This window comes from Sebastes umbrosus, chromosome 18 (assembly GCF_015220745.1).
Source record: "Sebastes umbrosus isolate fSebUmb1 chromosome 18, fSebUmb1.pri, whole genome shotgun sequence".
NCBI lineage: Eukaryota > Metazoa > Chordata > Actinopteri > Perciformes > Sebastidae > Sebastes > Sebastes umbrosus.
The window spans coordinates 12441377-12459230 of record NC_051286.1 but is presented as its reverse complement, the minus strand read 5'-3'; the positions used below and the strand labels follow the sequence as shown (position 1 = coordinate 12459230).

The window sequence follows — 17854 nt, the reverse complement described above, 5'->3', positions numbered from 1 at the left end:
GACAATAACAAAGGGCTATTCATCAGAGAGGATAAAGACAAACGCAAGGGGCTGGGACATGCAGAGAAGAAGGTGTGGCAATCACGGATGATTTACAGAATCCATCTATTCGAACCTCAAGGGAGGTCCGTGTGAATTTGCACATCCATCACATGTGTGCCTAGGTATGCAAGTCAGAATGCACAACAAGCAGCTGAATATATCTGAACTACTACTGAAGTGAGCCCCTGAGGCAAGTTATACAAGGCAGGTCGGTATAATAAAGAACTGCTTTTAATAACTACATCTAAATAACAGATATATAAAAAGACAATTAAAGGAGGACTTATAAGCCTTACTTAAAATCCGTCAAAGGAATTTGCATAATTGTCCATTAAATACCAAACTAATTACGTATGCAGCAGTGGGAGAAACAACTAATTAAAAAGCCTGTGTGGTGAAATCCTTTCTGCAATCCCCTACATACAAAACCAGCTTGAGAAACTGGTTAGAAGTTGTTGTTTTTTTCCCCCTTTCATTTAATTCCTTTCTTTGTTCCTCTTTCTGACTCTCTCTGTCCATTTGTTGCACTGACACACTCTCTGTCTAGTCCTGCCAAGCCCTTCATCTGGGTGAGTTGTCAGAGGGCTCTGTGGGGTGAGGAGGTATGTGGGGAGACAGAGGAGTATGGATTAAAAATGCATCTTCAAAAGAGCAGACTTCTGCAGGAAATAAACAGAGCACCGGCACTAATGTATGCACGTGCAGACACAAAGTGAAGCAAACAGGCAGGACATAATTGAACTGACAATAATCCTCTGACTGAAATGGGGAAACGATGAGGAAGGCATGTGGTTTCCATGAGTATAGAGTGGGCCATGTGACTGACAGAGGTGGATGCATCTATCTTCATATGGCCCACCTTACAGAAAGTTTGACGTCCACAAGTCTATTTGTATAAGGTAAGAAGAGTCAACTCGATTTATTTGCAATCCTGCACGTCTCTATGTTGTGAGTGGTTCAAATGCAGGGTGACTTTCTTGTTTCATTTGAATTTCAGAGGCCTGAAGAAGTAAAATTATTCATCATTTTACAAAGAAAGCAAATAAAATACTAATAATAGTTTTTTTTCTATTTCCTAATTTTTGTAATCATCTCACAAACCCTTCAATTTATCTAGGAACCCCTTCAGAGAGGTCTGACCCCTACAGTAGGTTGGAAACCACTGATTTAGATGAGTCTCTTTATCTCTGTCTCAGTTTATCTCAGAATATGATAATAATGATATAAAAATAATAATAAAACCTTATTTGTATAGAACGTTATGCAATAAGATACCCGTAAAATGTGCTTCACAATAGATGAAAAATACACATAAAAAGACGGATGCAAGAAATTGAAACACTGCAAACAGCGTTTTTTTTTTTTTTTATGAGATAAAAGAGAGATGTAAACATTTATGAAGTTAGCAGTAAATAAATTACAAATAATTCTGTTGGCGAGATGAAATACTTTAAAAGTTTCTAGGATAAAAGCATATTTTTCAGCTTTGGGTATATAGTATTAAAACCACATGTTTTACTTTAATTTCTAATTTTTGAAAAAGGAAGTTTTGCCCTCCAACTGTTAGACTGATATCATGTTTCATATGTATATATATAGTTATTTGCAGACCTTTTACATGCACAAAAAAACTATATAACACACTAAAGGAAAGGGAAAAAGCACAAAAGCATAACAAATCCTCTTTAATGTTAGGAAAAACAAGATCAAGTGTGGGGTTAATTAATTACCTAACCATATATATTTAAGTGTAAAATTAAAGTTAGGACTTAGTGAAGATTAGATCCTCATAATATGTCATCTATTCACAACCAAAACTGTTGAGTATATTGAAATGGGAGGTCCAACCGAATATTATACGGTAAGATAAGCATCTGGCTGTGTCTGAAACACCCCGTTTACTACTGTATATACAGCAGTGCACTATGGTTACGCTCTGTCGAGTATCTGTAATATAAGGAGTAGTAAATGAGTGAGTTAGGGAGTGATTCCAGACACAGCCTCTGTGTGAGTGTGTGTTTGTTTTTGCGTCTCCATCCTTACCGTGTGGGGTGATTGTCTGTATGGGCTTGCCCTGGCCTCTGATGTTCCATATGGTCAGAGTTCCATCTGAGTGACTGCAAATGAACTGCTTGCCCTCGTGATGCCAGGCAACTGAGTGGATCGCCTAGGAAACAACATGCAAGAAGCGGAGGGGGGTCAGCGGTTCAGCGAGACGAAGCATCATGTGCTGCCGTCTCCCTTACGTTACAAGTGTGTTGCATTGTTGCAGCCATATGGTACACGGTACAATGTTCATATGTGGGTTAAGCTGTCAATGACTCTGGATTATATACTGTTGAACAGATGGTGAAAGTGAGATAAAAGGTTCCGGCCTCTGACTTCAGAGCATTTCCTGTGGCATAAATGCATATATTAGAGCAAGCTTTTATATAACAAATGCGGAGAAAAGCCGGAAATGGATTGGTCATTTCATTCAGGAATACCAGGAGCAAGGTTTTATTACCACGGCTATAATTTGAAGAATTCTATTTCATAAAGACACAAATTCACTCATGGAAATAAAAACGGTCTTCAAAATTCAATATAATTGAAACACAGTAGTTCTGGTGCATTCAGGTTCATCTGGTGTCATTTTGAGCCGTGGATTTACGACGAAAGTATTCAGTTATTCTGTCTGGCTAACCCAAAGAGCAATGAAGAAGCAGAGAAGGTAAAAGAGAATATCACAAAAACCGTTGTCAGTAATGTGCACTTAAGAGGCAAACAAGGAAGTTTAAAAACAATCGCAAGTTTAATAGAGGAAATGAAAGTAATCACATTTCTAATATTTACAGTATTTACTGGTATAACATTTGTAGACCTTTAAAACCACAACAAAAGGGGAAAAAATAAAGAACCAAATTGATACAGTGACAAGCTAATCGATATAGAGAAGAATACAGAAGGACAGGACAGAGTTAGAGAGAACAGTCCTGTTGCTGCTGTAATCCTGCCTCACGATGATTTATCTACTGACAAGCAATCATTGAAAACACAAACACATCATGCCCAAAGTATGCCAGTAAAGGGCAACCTTGCTTATTGATGCCCTTTTCATATAGCTCATAATTAAACCCAGCGAACGTTTTGACATTAAGTAAATACGACGGCGTGCACCACAAAATATGCGTAAAAGCTCGCAACAGCTTCCCAAAGCAGTTTTACGAGGCTTGTCACATGAATCTTTGCACATACGGGGGGCGTGTTCGTACCAGAACACCTGCAGCATCAGTAATATGTCCCTCCACAGGCCCAGTGCTTTGTCAGGGGACATATTCTCTCAGAGACAATGGACCTCAGGGAGAAATATTCTCTTAAACTTATTTTATATTTTCTGTTAAGAGAAAAAAATCAGTCAACTCCAGTTGCGGTAAACATTCTTAACCATCCAAATCTGCTCTTACCCAGATGTGCTGAATGATGAATCCCACTTGATCATAAATTGGAGGCGTGTGGCTGGCACATGCCAAAGAATTGGAGAGATGCCACCAAAAAAAAGGCTGCAAGTAGAAGAACTTCACCAGGAGTGAAATTGAGGTAAAATAAACTTAAAATAAAACATGTGATTTTCCAGAGCGTCAGAACTGCCGTTACAGGAAAATCAAAAAGCATCAAAGAGCAGTATGTAAGCCATTCGGAAATAAATAAACGCAGGCAATATCGTCCAATGGTTTTAATAATCTTAATTGGGATCAATGGACCAATAGTATTTCTTTAGCCCACTAATTTAATAATCCAATCCTTATAATTATATAATAATCTAAATTTGATTATACGATAGGCGTTTTTTTTGTTCCTCAACTTACAAATGTATGTTTCCTTGTGTTGGACAAACAATTTGTGGATTATGAAAACAAGATGTTTTTTCTTATCTTGGTAAGAGTATTCTCAACGATTTGTAAAATGTTCTCTTACCTAAGAGAAGAGCAAAAATAATAAAACATCGGTGAATCCCAGAAATCAGTGGCGACTAACAAAATAAGAACAAAGCGTGGATGTGAAGAAAAATAAAAGACAATTTGTTTTTATATCACTTCCTGCATGAGGCCCAATGATTGGACATATTCTCTGACATGATGATTAGTATTGGGTATAGCCTTTTCTAAAAAAAAAAAAAAAAAAAAAAAAGTGTTTGTTGGTCATGTTTATGTAAATTCTTTCCACTTTCCACTCTTTAATATTCAAGCTAAAGCTCCCCTTGTTGTTGAAGTTTGAACTTTCCACTGGTTTTCCTTGTCTCCTTGTCTCACATCGCTCATCTGACATGAATGATTACCTCGCTGTCAAGGTTAAGTCAATCTCATCCAATTGAAGCTGCTATTTATTTAGGCGTATATCAATTTAGCCTTCGGTGTGTCATTAATCATAAATGGTGCTGCGTGGCGGGCTCACTGAACGTGCTGAAAGTTTTTCAGAAAAATAGCAAAATGAGACAGTGAGGGGAACCAATGTCAGAGATATGCTCACCATAACAAATGTAATTGCATCTGTCCAGAGTAAATTGTATCATATTTATATGTTTTGAGGGGTAATGAAGCTCATCTATTGCTTGCTGGTAAAGTGTGTAATCCATCACATAGACTTTCCTTGACCAGACCACAAACTCACAAACATGAAACCAATAAAGTGATGCTGTGGAGAACTTCCTGAGGTGGGTGTTTTTTTTAGATGCACAGCCTTGAGGATTTTCAAAAGGTCTCATTATCCTGGTTTCCTCAATAAGACTCCAGGTCACAGTGAGCTTGATGCGACGGTTATGTGACATCATGCTGCATAGCCGCACTACTCACATTATCTCATTAATGACTCACTCACTCCCACAAAAGACGCACGAATGAAACATGACTAAAAGTTTATTTTTGTTCAGGTATTCTTTAGTTATGGAGCTTCCTGATTTCATGAGGATTGTTTTCTCGGAAATAATGAGAGCAATAATGAGTAATGGCTCAGGTGTGAGTTCTGGTAGGCACTAGGCAGAGTGACAGGGACAGGTGGGATGCAGTTTGTCAATGATTTGTTGCCAGAAGTGATTCAGCGGGCATGCAGCGCCAGGTGGCGTGGATGTAGTTACAGCAGGTGTGCTGAACGCAGTGTGAACAAATATCAGATTCTGTAAAATTGTTAGCATCCCACACTCAGGAACTGAAATGAGTTATCCTATACTATAAAACTTGTACGTATGATTAGACATATAGAACTTGTGGATCTTGGAGCCGGAACTGGGATGCAGTCCAGATAAAGGAGATGATCTGCATATATTCAAGAAAGCGCTGAAACTGAATCACTCTTTTGTGAGAAAAAGCCCTTGTTCACCCATTCAGAGACTGAATTCTGTAAATCTATCAGTGCATTGTTTGCTGCGACAGCCCCAATAGAGAACAATGCACAGTGCTTAATTGGAAAATGAGTAGAGTAATTGGAACACATGGTCCTCATCATATCAAACAATACCAATTAAAAAGACTAATTTCATGAGTTATTACATTAGGTCAGTTTTCACAGATTGGTCTTTGGGGGATGAGAGAATTCAGTCAACATGTATTAGAGTCACACACACGAGCTAGTGGGTTCCCACATAGATGCAAACACACACACACACACTAATTCACGGCAGAGACGAAAACAAACACACAAATTGAGATTGGTGGAGGAAAATAGACGTACCCATAAACATGCATATCACAGCCCTAATTAGAATCGCTTCTGCCAGCGCTGGGTCACACTGGGACACAAAGACAGCTTAGCCCTCAAGTGCCACACACACACACGTACACACAGCAATGGAAATTCAGCTCAAATAGGAAAACATTCAACCAAAAAAGGCTTAAACTGAAAAAAAAAACAAGCATTTGGGAGCAAGCATGTCAACAGTGATTTCCATAGAGCAATACCTTTTTGTTTTGGAACACAAAATCCACTCTGTTTCTGTTTTTGTGTTACGGTTATTATATAAGCCCTGAAACAAGCCCCTGTAAGCTTCTATTTACCAATTTAGACTTATATATGAAATAAGATGATGCATCATCATCGGTCATGATTAGAGCAAGGAATATGTTATTAGTACTCTCAAAGTACAATAGAGACTTTGGTCTTTTTGACGTGTATTGTCAAAAGTGTTGGAGAAGTGAAAGTGTTGACATATTGGTGGTGCTAGATGAACAGCTTTAATTTGCCTAAATTAGAAATAAACAGCTTGTGCTCTTTAGACCCTTGCCTGCGATGAACTTGGACGTAAAGTTTTCAAGGATAGGGATGGCAATGCTGCTCTGACTTGTAATAACTTTGGTGATAATACCATAATCAGATCAAAAATTGATTTGTCCCATACTTTGGTTTATGACTAAGTACCCGCAAAATTAATGACATTCCCATCAGCCTCAGCTGGACTTTGTGTTTAGTACTAATTAGCAAATGCCTCCTAACACGCCTAAAGGGATAGTTTGGGTGTTTTGAAGTGGGGTTGTATGAGATACTTATTCATAGTCAGTGTATTACCTACAGTAGATGACGGCTTGGAGAAGCAGACAGGAATTATCGCACGTAACCAAAGCAATGTACTGCTGTGGACGGGGCCGGCAGCAAAACTTATTTTAGCCACCTAAAAGAAAGGCCCAACTTAAAAAAATCAATATCCGTTTAAGTGTACGCTATATTTAGAATATTTTAAACACTTTATTTTGCTCGCAGACAGCCCTTTCCGTCGGGGAACTGAAACCATTGTATCCATCTATGCTCTCGCCAAAGCCACCAGAGTCCATTGAATACAAGGGGGCAGAACAAGGGGGTTGCTGGTCTACCACTGCCTTGACTGGTTTGTTTGTGCAATTGTGAAACTTTGGTGAATCCGAACAAATTAAAGTCACACAATAACGCAAACAAACTAGCCGATCAAGGCAGCAATAGACCAGCAACTCCAGCAACCAGCAAGCTCCATGAACGTTCCACATACAGTAGTGCTAGCGTCCCGTAGGCAAAATAATAAATGGTAAAATGTCAAGATTCATCCTCATCATCCTTCATCCAATCAAATCCATCTAATAATGGTTGAGATATTTCACTCTGGGCCAAAGCATTGGATCAACAGAGTGACTGACGTGGTTCAAAATCTCACAATAACCCCTTCCACGTCTGTATTTTTGTTAGGAATTACATTAGGAAAATAAAGAAATAAACAAATGTCTTGCAAGAGCAGCGTGAGGGGAAACACCTTTTTCTTAACAAGGAGGTAACATTAGTATGATGAGGAGTAACATCCTGACAGATAGAGCCCCACAGAGACTGACCATCTATTCTATCCATCTAATGGATAATGCGCCAGACTTGCCAAATGACCCATCAGCAATGAATAGTAAAGTTATCGGTCTGTGTTCTCAACAGGTCTTAGGGGGGAAGGGGAAAGAAAATACTTGTTAATGAAGCTCGACTTGTGTCGGATAGAGTTTGCCAATAATTTGTAGCTTTGTGTTTTTAATCTTCTCAGACAACCAGATGGGAGGGATTTACCGCACGCAGACATATCACATAGAGTCAACTGAGCTGTCCATCAAGTAGAATACCGCAGGAACTTCTTTCTCGCAATGCATTGTCCTATATGGACAACCTCACCCATCTGGAAGTAGATTAAAAAAAAGTGCTTCTCATGTGTTTACAGCAACTCGTTTTAAATCTGCATCCAGCAATCAAGGTTGTTTACATCATGAATTCTGTTAAAATATGTTAATAACACAAATTCCTGCACAGCCAAAGCTCTTAAATCTGTTTTGTATTGCTTGGAAATGAAGTAATTAATGCTTAGTGCTTGTGGGAATAAGTTTGCACTTTTAACTGTGTTATTGTTGGCCTTCAATAATAGCTCTGAGAATTGTGTCTTGCTCCTAAGCAAACATTTTATCCCACATTTTTTTTGGTGTTTTGGCGCAGATTTAGACACAGCATGCTGCATTTCTGCACAAACACGTTCTGGTTATGGCAGTCAGACCGGAGGTAAACAACAACGGTTAACAGGGTTTTTGGGCAAAAAGCTGTTGGTCCCTTTCCCATGATTTGGCAGAGAGATAAAGAGAAAAAGAGCTAGAGAAAGAAATGTTGAGAACAATGACGACACTTACATGCTCATTAATATTCAAGTATTATTCAGAATATGACAATATTCCAAATTTAATACCGGTCATGTACACAGCATATTCCCTTTGGATACTCTGAAATAGGCCTCATTTCAAATGGAGCATTTTCTTATAAAGACATGTGGGATATGTCGATATTATTCAAGTTTTAGGAGCATTCTTTGGACATGTACGTATACAGCGCATTCGGAATATAAGTCTCAATTGGGTTTTTTTATGGCAGTTTGCGACACACGGCCCAACGGCTTCTTGCCTCATTACGGCCAGCTCTGTGCGTTGTACACAAACTAACTAGCCGACAGTTTGCAGAGATGCATGCCCAAAAGAAAAGCCCACATTTCTGGTTGGAAGGAGAAACACAACTACTTTTAAATGTTATGAAAAACCTGGATATCAACAGGTTTTCAGATATGTGCAAATCTCGCAACACCGACCTTTTCAAGAAGGTGGTTGAAGGAACGGGAGAGGAAGGCTGTGTTCGCACGATCCGCCGCCAACAGTTACGTTAATCTGAGTATGCACGGCTGCATGTAAATGGGAATATTAGTTTTCAATCAACATGTAAACAGCTTAGTAGGAATATTGTCTTTTTCGGAATAAGGGCAGAATATTTTGTAGATGTAAAGGTAGTCAATAAGGCAAAGTACAGGAGAAACAGTCAAAATGATATAAAAGTAGAAATATTAAAACTATTCGGAAGGGAAATACAGTAAACATTACAGAAAGAAATGTAGAAAAAGAAATACACAAGATTGAGTTGTGATAGAAACAAAAGGGGCGGAAAGTTGGGCTGTTTGTAAATGAGGACTGTAGGATAAATTAATGAGTTTGAATAATGGGCCTTTTAAAAAGGTATGACACAAGAATAAAAGAATCATTTATGCATTCATTGAGCTAGAAACAGCCACTAGGAGACAAACAGGAGAGGAAGGAGGGTAGTAGAAACTCTGATCCAGCTGTGATGTCAGCCATTCATCAGGGTCGGACTCAGACCAAGGTGTTGAGTCAGACAGAGCATAGTGGAGCGGGGGGTCAGAGTGACGGATGCTCTCTGGCTAGCGCTCTCTGGAAACCCATACTGTACTGCTGATCCACGGCTAATAATAGACAACCCACTGGTAGACACAGAGCGGAAGACGTGCTCTCTCAGCTCTTTGAGAGCTTGTAAAAACAAAAGTTTTATCGCCTCTGCCGTTGGTCTGAACTCTGCCAGAAACTCTCCTGCTGTCTGGGTGCCAGGTTTAAGTTCCGATTTGCTGACATTTCTGCAGTTTGACAGCATGTATAACTAACAAAAGCGGCCTTCATTCGAGTCATTTCATTATTTCCCTTATGTGCACATTGCTTGCTGATGTTGTGTGAGTGCAAGAATCATTAGAAAAATACCAAGAATACAAGAGCCGACATTACTCAGACATTAATCTCTATCCTTTGAAATCCGAGACCATAGACTGCCTTTCACTTGTTTCTAAAAAGACGTGCTTATTCCAAAGTCTGACTCCGTCACTGCATGGCCTGCTGGCTTACTCTGCTGCTGAAAAGGAGAAGAGGAAAAGCTTCCTTGTTCGTTTCAGTCGACAACTTTGATACTTGGCAGCAAGCTTCTAGGCAAATAGCGTTTGAATGAAAAGCACACAGCAGGGAAAAGAGTGCGCAGCAGGGAGAATAGAGTTTGCAATGGATTTAATAGCTGTAAAAACTTTTTTTACCCTACAGTATTATTAGCAGACGCCATCCAGGGATTTGCACACGTTCATGATGACGACAAACAGTTCCAATTGTACCAACTAGTCCACGCAATATCAAATATATACTATCTTCGCATCAAATTAGACCCATGCTGCCATAGCAACCATCTTGATGTTGGACATTTAGTTCAGGCTTCACTGTCTGTGACATCATTCCCAGTTAAACCACATACCACATAACTCACCGCACACTGTTAGTCGTGCTCAGTTTATTAAATTGACTACATTTGGGTCAGTAGACCTTCTAAAATTAATTTGTCACACACCATCAACACCATACATCACCTGAGTAGAGTCCACCAATCAGTGGAGGCCAGAAATATCTTAGTGCATCCATACAAATTAAGGTTCAAGAGCCCTTTCAGTTGTAGAAGAAACAAAGCACTGGCACTCACAGAAAAAGGTTCTTTTTTAGTTTTTTTGTGTGCAAAAAACAAACAAAGTTTCAACAAGAGCATCTAGCTGAAACACGTTTGTTTGTTGCCCACTATAAACAAAAAAAAACCTTTTATCTGTAAGTGCCAGTGCGTTTCTACTGTCCTTGTCACTACCGCGCGCCCAATACTATTCAAGATTTTGGAGCCATGTTCGCTGCCACTTTCCACCCTTTCAGGTGTAAACAGAAGCAGTGCTTACATTCGCAAATAACATTGGATAAACTGAGTAGGTGCATATCATCATACCTTTACCAACATACATACAATATATGTAGTAGCAAAAATGAGATCAAAGCAGTGAATCAGAGAAAGAGATAGATGGACGACGCGTCTCCACAGTCTGCGCAGTAGTGATCGGGCGATGGAGCCGTGGTATCGAGGTCACCCGCCCGAACCGATTGCAAGCCGAGCACGGCCACAGCTTGTCAGCGAGAGAGACTCACAGCTGTCAATCATTATGTCTCACCCCTTTTTTATCGCATCAAATAACCAAAGAAAAACAAACTTATCAGAAAAATTAACACTTGAACATACATCAGCGTGATTAGAACTACATAAAATGACATAAACCATCTTTTGGAAAAATGTATTTGGCGTGTACTTTGACTTTTTAGTGTTTTAGGCCCATGTCTCATCCGCTAACATGGAGAAGGCAGGCTTTATGACATACAATGCAGCCAGCCACCAGGGGGCGATCAAGATGTTTTGGCTTCACTTTAGGGGAGCTGTCATGTCGTCCTTCATAAAAAATCTGGCAATGCAGCACCTTCCCACAGGGTTGTGCGAAGGTGTGGCTGTGTTTATTTGTGCTTTAGAGCGTAACTGCTGTGACACAATCAGAAAAAGAATGTTTTATTTCTCTGATTCACCGTTTTGTTCTCACTAACGCCGCTCCCTCTCTTCATTCACTCTCTAGCTCACTTGAGGAAGAGCCAACTCTGAATGGTGTGTTTACAAAACAGTAAGCGAGAATTGCTGCATTGTATACCTTTAAGTGAATATCATAACACACTGATATCGAAATCATATTCATTTTGTCCATACCACCCACCCTTACCCTCACAAAGCCCTGGTGTGTTCATCTTCCACAGCATTCACTCTTTAGTCCATTTAATTAGCGTTGGTTGTTACAGCCCTGTCCACAACAGTAATAATAGAAAAGTCACAACGAATCATAACCACATTTCACTTGTGATGCTGCACAGGAGAGCACAAGGTTGTCTTCAATGCCCCTGAAGGGCTGATCTGGGGGCAAATTAAACTTTAAATATATCTGACTCTAATAACCATTTGGATGTATCAGCCAGGGGAATAACCCAGAGACTTTGCAAGAGAGAGAGGACAAAGCGGTTGTGTGTTGCAGGCTCTTTCTCTTCGCCAGTGCAAATCATAGTGAGCGAAATGAGGGAGCAGCCCCCGCCCACTCCAACCCTCGGTCTCTGGAGAGGTGTAACCGTAGGGGTTTGGAGGGAAGAGATGAGCTCCCTTGGGAGACGCAATACTAGAGACTGTAATGCCCTAGGAGCAGCGGGAGGATATTAGCTTATCTGAGCGAGGGAGACAGGGCATAGAGAGAGAGAACCGTACAGATTGAACATACAAAATCCACTCTCATTTTTGTGCCTATGTAGTCCTCTGTGACTCTTGTTATCTCAGCGTGCTTACAGTAGCACAGCGCTGCCAATGAGGTGAGCACCAGCATGAGTGTTACAATAATCTCATTATCTTAAACAGGCGGTTTGGCTCTGTGTCTAAGTATTACGGACACCACTGTATGACCATGTACATGTTGACTGTTTGTGTGTCTGCCTGCAACCATTCGGTCAGCTTAAACCTCAATGACAAGTTTATGAATGAGATCTCCTATTCATAGATGTATTTAGTCATGTATAACACATGGAGTAAATAGAAAGATTTTCTAAAAAAAACAGCACAAATCACTTCTATGCTAGATCATAAAAACAATCCAAATATAGCAACTGCATTGGTGGAAATGTTGTATACAATCTAATCTGGTAACAGATACCAAAGTCTAGGTGTGACACATGCCAGGTCCAGAGGGGATCTGAGCAGCTCTGACACCGTGTCTCTTTTTTTTTATTGTCGTGTCGTCTTTTATTTATAGACACACCACTATTGCCTCTGGGGAAGCCAATAAAGCCACATGACTCAGTTGCTTTAAAAAGGCGGACCTTTTTACAAAATGTTTCCCTTTTTTACAACTGCAATATGCAAACGCAATCACAGCGCAGCCTCTCAACATCACTCCGGAGATGCTGTATAAATCATGACATTGTTAAAACATGCATTTCACAAACTGCTCTTTGTAAATGGAACCACTCATGAAATTGTCTTTAGTTGTGACCGCAGCACTAGTCACAGAGACAGTGTTTTTTTTTTAATATATTTTCTGAAGTGATATTTCATAAATACATACTTTCTAAAGAAGCAACTAATATCAAAGTAAAAGATATTTAAGATTGATACCATTCTCACATCTGTATGGTAAATATGAGGCTACTGCCAGAAGCTGGCTAGCTTACCATCGCATAAAGACTGGCAGGCTCTGTTCAAAGGTAACTAAATCTTTCTACATGCACCTCTAATTAACACGTTTGTTGAGGGATTACTTTGACATCCGTATTCATTCCTCTCATAGCTGGATAGCATAAATCCTCCAGTTGGAGTTGGCTATAAAACTTTCCCCTGGCAAGCCAAACTTCAGCTTCATCTTCATTAACCTGCACATTAGAGCTGCTATTTCCTATGCAGACTGACCTGCCCCCTTCTATATCTATGCTGAGATGAAAAAAGGATGTAGCTAGTCCTACTCCTTCCCTGTCAGCACTACGGCTGTCAACGAATATTCTAAATTTGAATATATATATATTTGAATAGTAAAAAAAAGAAAAATATTAGAATAGGAAAATTAATATTGTGAAAAAAAACAGCACTACCACGGCTGTCTGCCTCTGAATGCACAGCATGAAGCAAGTCACACAACGTTACTTTCATTGATTGAAAATTAAATGTAACATAGAGAGAGGGTAGATGCTAGAATGTACCCACCGAATGTAGTTTGTGTGCGAACCTCTCGTGAGATGCTGAAGGTTAGGCGTTGACCTTGAATGGTTAAGATTAGGACAGGTTGTCGGGCAGCGCTTCTTTCAAGAGATACCTACGTTTGGTGGGTACATTCTAGCATCTACCCAGAGAGAGTGACACCGTATCTTAACAGCAAGCGTTACGATGCGTCTTGTAAACAAACCATGTACCTATCAGCTGTTTGCTCCAGATCACACTGGAACCACTTAAAATATGGGTGAGTAGTACTTCCTATCTTCTTAAACACACATTATTATTATTATGATATTTACTGGAAATGAAATACAATATAGTCAACAGCAAGTGGGAAACTTTCAGGTGATCTCCCTCCAGCCAGCTGTCACCTTATTTAGGTTTTTGTAGAGAAATGAGGAGGTATCGTCTACATAACTCCTCATTTCAACTTCACATATCAGCCGTTCCTCGTCCATTGCGGCGCTTTCAAAGCGGGCGACAGGAATAAATAGAAACAGGGCATCCGATAAAAGTTCAGCTTAAATCACGCTGCGCAGTGCTGCGTCGCTCGAGGCCAGTTAGGACACGATGTTATGGACATATCTCACAAAAATAGATATTTGAATAGTTCGAACCGATATGTTTTTCTAGAGTAATTATTCAAATATCACTTTTTGGCCAATTTTGAGTCAGGATTCTCTTTTCGTACCATCATCAGCAGATGAGAGAGGAGACTATCGTCTGAGGTTTGTATCCGTGCTGGATATGTGAATACGCAATGTACATACAGTATATATTCTCAGCTCGCAAGCCTTGTCAGCTGTAGTAAACTATCACATACACTAGGTTTGTTCTAGGAATAAACTCTGACACACACACACACATACACGCACGCACACGCACGCACACGCACACACACACACACACACACACACACATGCAACTGTATACAGTTCAGTTCATGAATATGTGATTTAATTCCCAGTTTTTGTGGATCAGAAGTGGGAGGACTGACTGAAAGCTGCTGGAGAAGAAAGGAAATAGGGGAGATTTGCCTACCTCATCGTAAGTGTAGCGATTTTCGGCCTTCTTTGATTTCAGATCCCACAGGACCACGATCCCAGACTCAAATCCAATTATAAGCTGGAGAGGAAGAGCGACAGGCAGTCAGTGAGATAGGTGGGAGAGATGACAGAGAGGGATACAATAGACCCCATGATGGGCGGAAAAAGGAGTAATACATTTGACATTCTCGCGCAGCATGAAAGGAAGTCGGGTGTAAGCAGACGGTGGTGGCTCAGGAAGAAACGTGCCCACCCTCGGTCACAAGACATGATGTTTAAAGATGTTTTTTTCAGAACATAAAGAGTATGTTTTTTTTTAAGACTTATTTATAGAAATTCAAATAACTAAAGCAGAACACCTGGACATAACATCATGTGTGTTGGGAAAATGGGGCTGTGTTCATGCACAGTTTTATTTGTGATCATATACACACAGCATGTTGTGTGTACAAGAGTTAAAGTGGAATATATATGAGAGGGTGTGGTAAGTAATCATTGTCTTCTCAGCCAGTCACCTTATTAATCACATATTGTTTAAAAAGAAAATCACATTGGTGCAAGATAAAAATGGCTTAACCAGTATAGTAGGGACGTCACTACGGTACCAAGTCGATGCCAAAAATTCTGAAAATGTGACAGTACTTGTTTTTCTACAGTACAGCAGGTACCGGGGGGACTGGAGACTAACGGAGTCTAAAATCCAAAAGGACACGTTAAACTCACGATCGACGTTCCAGAGTATTTAACCTATTTTTTCCCTGATAATGCAACATTGTGAACAACAAATCCTTTTTGGTATCGGCAGAAGGAAAGCTAGTTAACATTAGCTGTTAGCAGCCGGTGGGCAACACAGTCCGGCGAAGCTAACAGCTGACGTTAACGGAGTTGGCATTGAGTTTCATTATGATGTGTTTAAGCTCTATACAGTAAATTCTGCAAAGGTAAATTATAACGTTATCATGATGTGTTTAAATTTAATTTTAATTTTGACAAGAAACTTGAATAAATACAGTTGTTTGGAGGATATGTTTTTTATATTAATATAAATAGATTATAGAGAGAGAATTATTTTTTTAACTTCCTAGCACTAGCTCAAAGTGTTTATTGTTTTGTTTTTACTGTGGTATCAATTTGGGTATTGAGAATCATGTAATTTCACTGGCATTGGTATTGACTACTTAATTTCTGGTATCGTGACATCCCTACAGTATAGAGAAAGAGTATAGATAATATACAGTATAGAGAGAGCAAACCAGCCTCTCCAAGTCAAGGCTTTCATGCAGTCTGTACCATCTATTCTAACTGCAATGTAAAATACTGGACCTATTTGTCATCAAAGTAACAACACCTTGCCATTTGTGAGGGTGTGCAATGTAATACTGTTTATGAACTTGCTGTTTGTGACTGCTATAGGCCCCCGATCAGACAGAGTGAGTTTTAGCAGACTTGGGTGCAGCTTTTTGTAATTGTTCTCAATGAGTGTGACAAAGTTTTTTGGCGCACTGCTTTTGCGTTGCTGAGCGCCTCGCGTTTATCCACGTTGTGCGCCTCAGGTTCCTACAGGAGCGCCCTGAACTCCTCGAGTTGATACAAATTCAACTCAAGAGAGGAAAAGCGCTCTGCGTCATTACTGTAGCGTTTTTCTCATTCTGGTGATTTTTGCTGTATACCTGGAACTATATGACTTTACCAACCGTAGTCACCATGATCTGAACAGAAAACAGCAGGAGGCAAATTTGTGCGATACTTTAGATTTTATGGTAAGTTGTTTTCATTAATTTTAATTGTACTATGAACTATTTGGGAAGTGTACAGTTCATGGTATTAAGGTAACATTAGCACTGATTTGGTGGTTGCCTAGCAACAATATAAAATAAAAAGACGAAGCATACTGAAAAAAAAGAAAAAAAAACGCTCTGTCTGATCAAGCAACAAAAAGACAGTGCGGTGCGCCTCGCGTTTTCCACCTGCAAAATGCATTCTGTGGGATCAGGGCTATAGGAGAGAGAATGACAGAGAATATATCAAAAACAGCACATGCGATTTCGAGTTTGTGTGTATTTGCACGTGCGTGTGGACAGAGAAAAAGTGTTGTCCTTTACCTTTCCCTCGTCCATGGGGTTGTCACTTATGTGGACGACTGGTCCAGGGTGAGCCTTGGAGGACCTTGTGAGAGAGAGACAAAGAGAGAGGCATATAGGGAGTGTTTTCCTCTTCAAGCTATGATGCAGTACTCAGACATCAACACAAGGCTGTAACGCATATAGCTCACTCACATCACATCAGTGATGTATGCGGAAGGTTAAGGTGGGAAGCGAGTGTCTTTGAACCTGAGAAAGAAGTCCGCCAGGGAGGACAGAGCTGCCAATCACTCCAAGGCTCTAAAAGGCTGTTCAAAGACATAAGCTCACTTAAGGTTGTGATGGATGGCTCTGTCAGGCCAGGCAGTCCCCACTGGCTGTGTATGTGCGTGCATGCATGCGTCGAGTGTGTGTGTGTGTGTGACCATTTGCATGTCAGAGGAGACAGCACAAAATGCTCGGCAGTCCCCCCCTCCTCTCCTCCTCCTGTCTGTGCTTTACCCTCCAGACAGCCTTATGTCAAAGCTCCTCTCTCTGCGTGCCACGTGGCTGCAGAGTTTACCTAACCTTCCCCTGCCTCAGAGAGATGATGTGGGCTGCGCAGTGCCAGAGAAGGTCACAGCTGAAAAAGAGTGACTGTTAGAGCCTGAAACATAACCCCAACACCAGGGAGCAAGGGCAGGGATGCCCGGCAAGGAGAGGAAAGAGGAAGGAGCTGCAACCAAATATAAGTAATGCGAAAGAAGGCCATGAGTTTTTTTATTCATCTGTAAGTTTGACAGTGAAGGACAAGACATGCTGGTGATAATATTAAAGTGGCAGTAGGCAGAATGTTTTTGGCATCATAGGGGAAAAATTTCCATAATAACATTTCAGCATATTGTAATTCAAGTGCTCCGAGAGAAAACTAGACTGCTGCACCTCCTCATGGCTCTGTTTTCAGGCTTTAGAAAATCTAGCTCGTGACGGGAGACTTTGGCCAATCACAGGTCATTTCAGAGAGAGAGCGTTCCTATTGGTTGTTCATTCAAAAGAGGCAGCTGTATCGCTCGCAAACTCTGATCATTTTACAGCTAAACAGTACACTACAAGATGTTTCTGAAAACATTTGAGGCGAGAAATAGGCATTACAGTAACAGAATATTGATTCATGTTTGATCAGCGCTGCCTAGTTCGACCATTTGATTGGAGTTCATGAGTGATTGACAGCTGCTCAGAGACGGCAGGCTCCAGCTCGGCTCTGATAAGAAATCTTGC

The 17854-nt window shown here is 40.3% G+C and overlaps 1 protein-coding gene across 5 annotated transcripts in view; it reads right to left on the bottom strand.

The window, feature by feature from the left end:
* stxbp5a (syntaxin binding protein 5a (tomosyn)) overlaps nucleotides 1–17854 on the bottom strand; it is a 109581-nt gene that overhangs the window by 29244 nt on the left and 62483 nt on the right. For all 5 annotated transcript variants that reach the window (XM_037750127.1, XM_037750129.1, XM_037750130.1 and 2 more), the window contains 3 exons: nucleotides 16619–16682; nucleotides 14512–14595; nucleotides 2086–2209 (listed from right to left, as the gene is read on the bottom strand). In XM_037750127.1, coding sequence (XP_037606055.1) covers nucleotides 2086–2209; nucleotides 14512–14595; nucleotides 16619–16682 — 272 coding nt within the window. The remainder of the gene's footprint in view (nucleotides 1–2085; nucleotides 2210–14511; nucleotides 14596–16618; nucleotides 16683–17854) is intronic.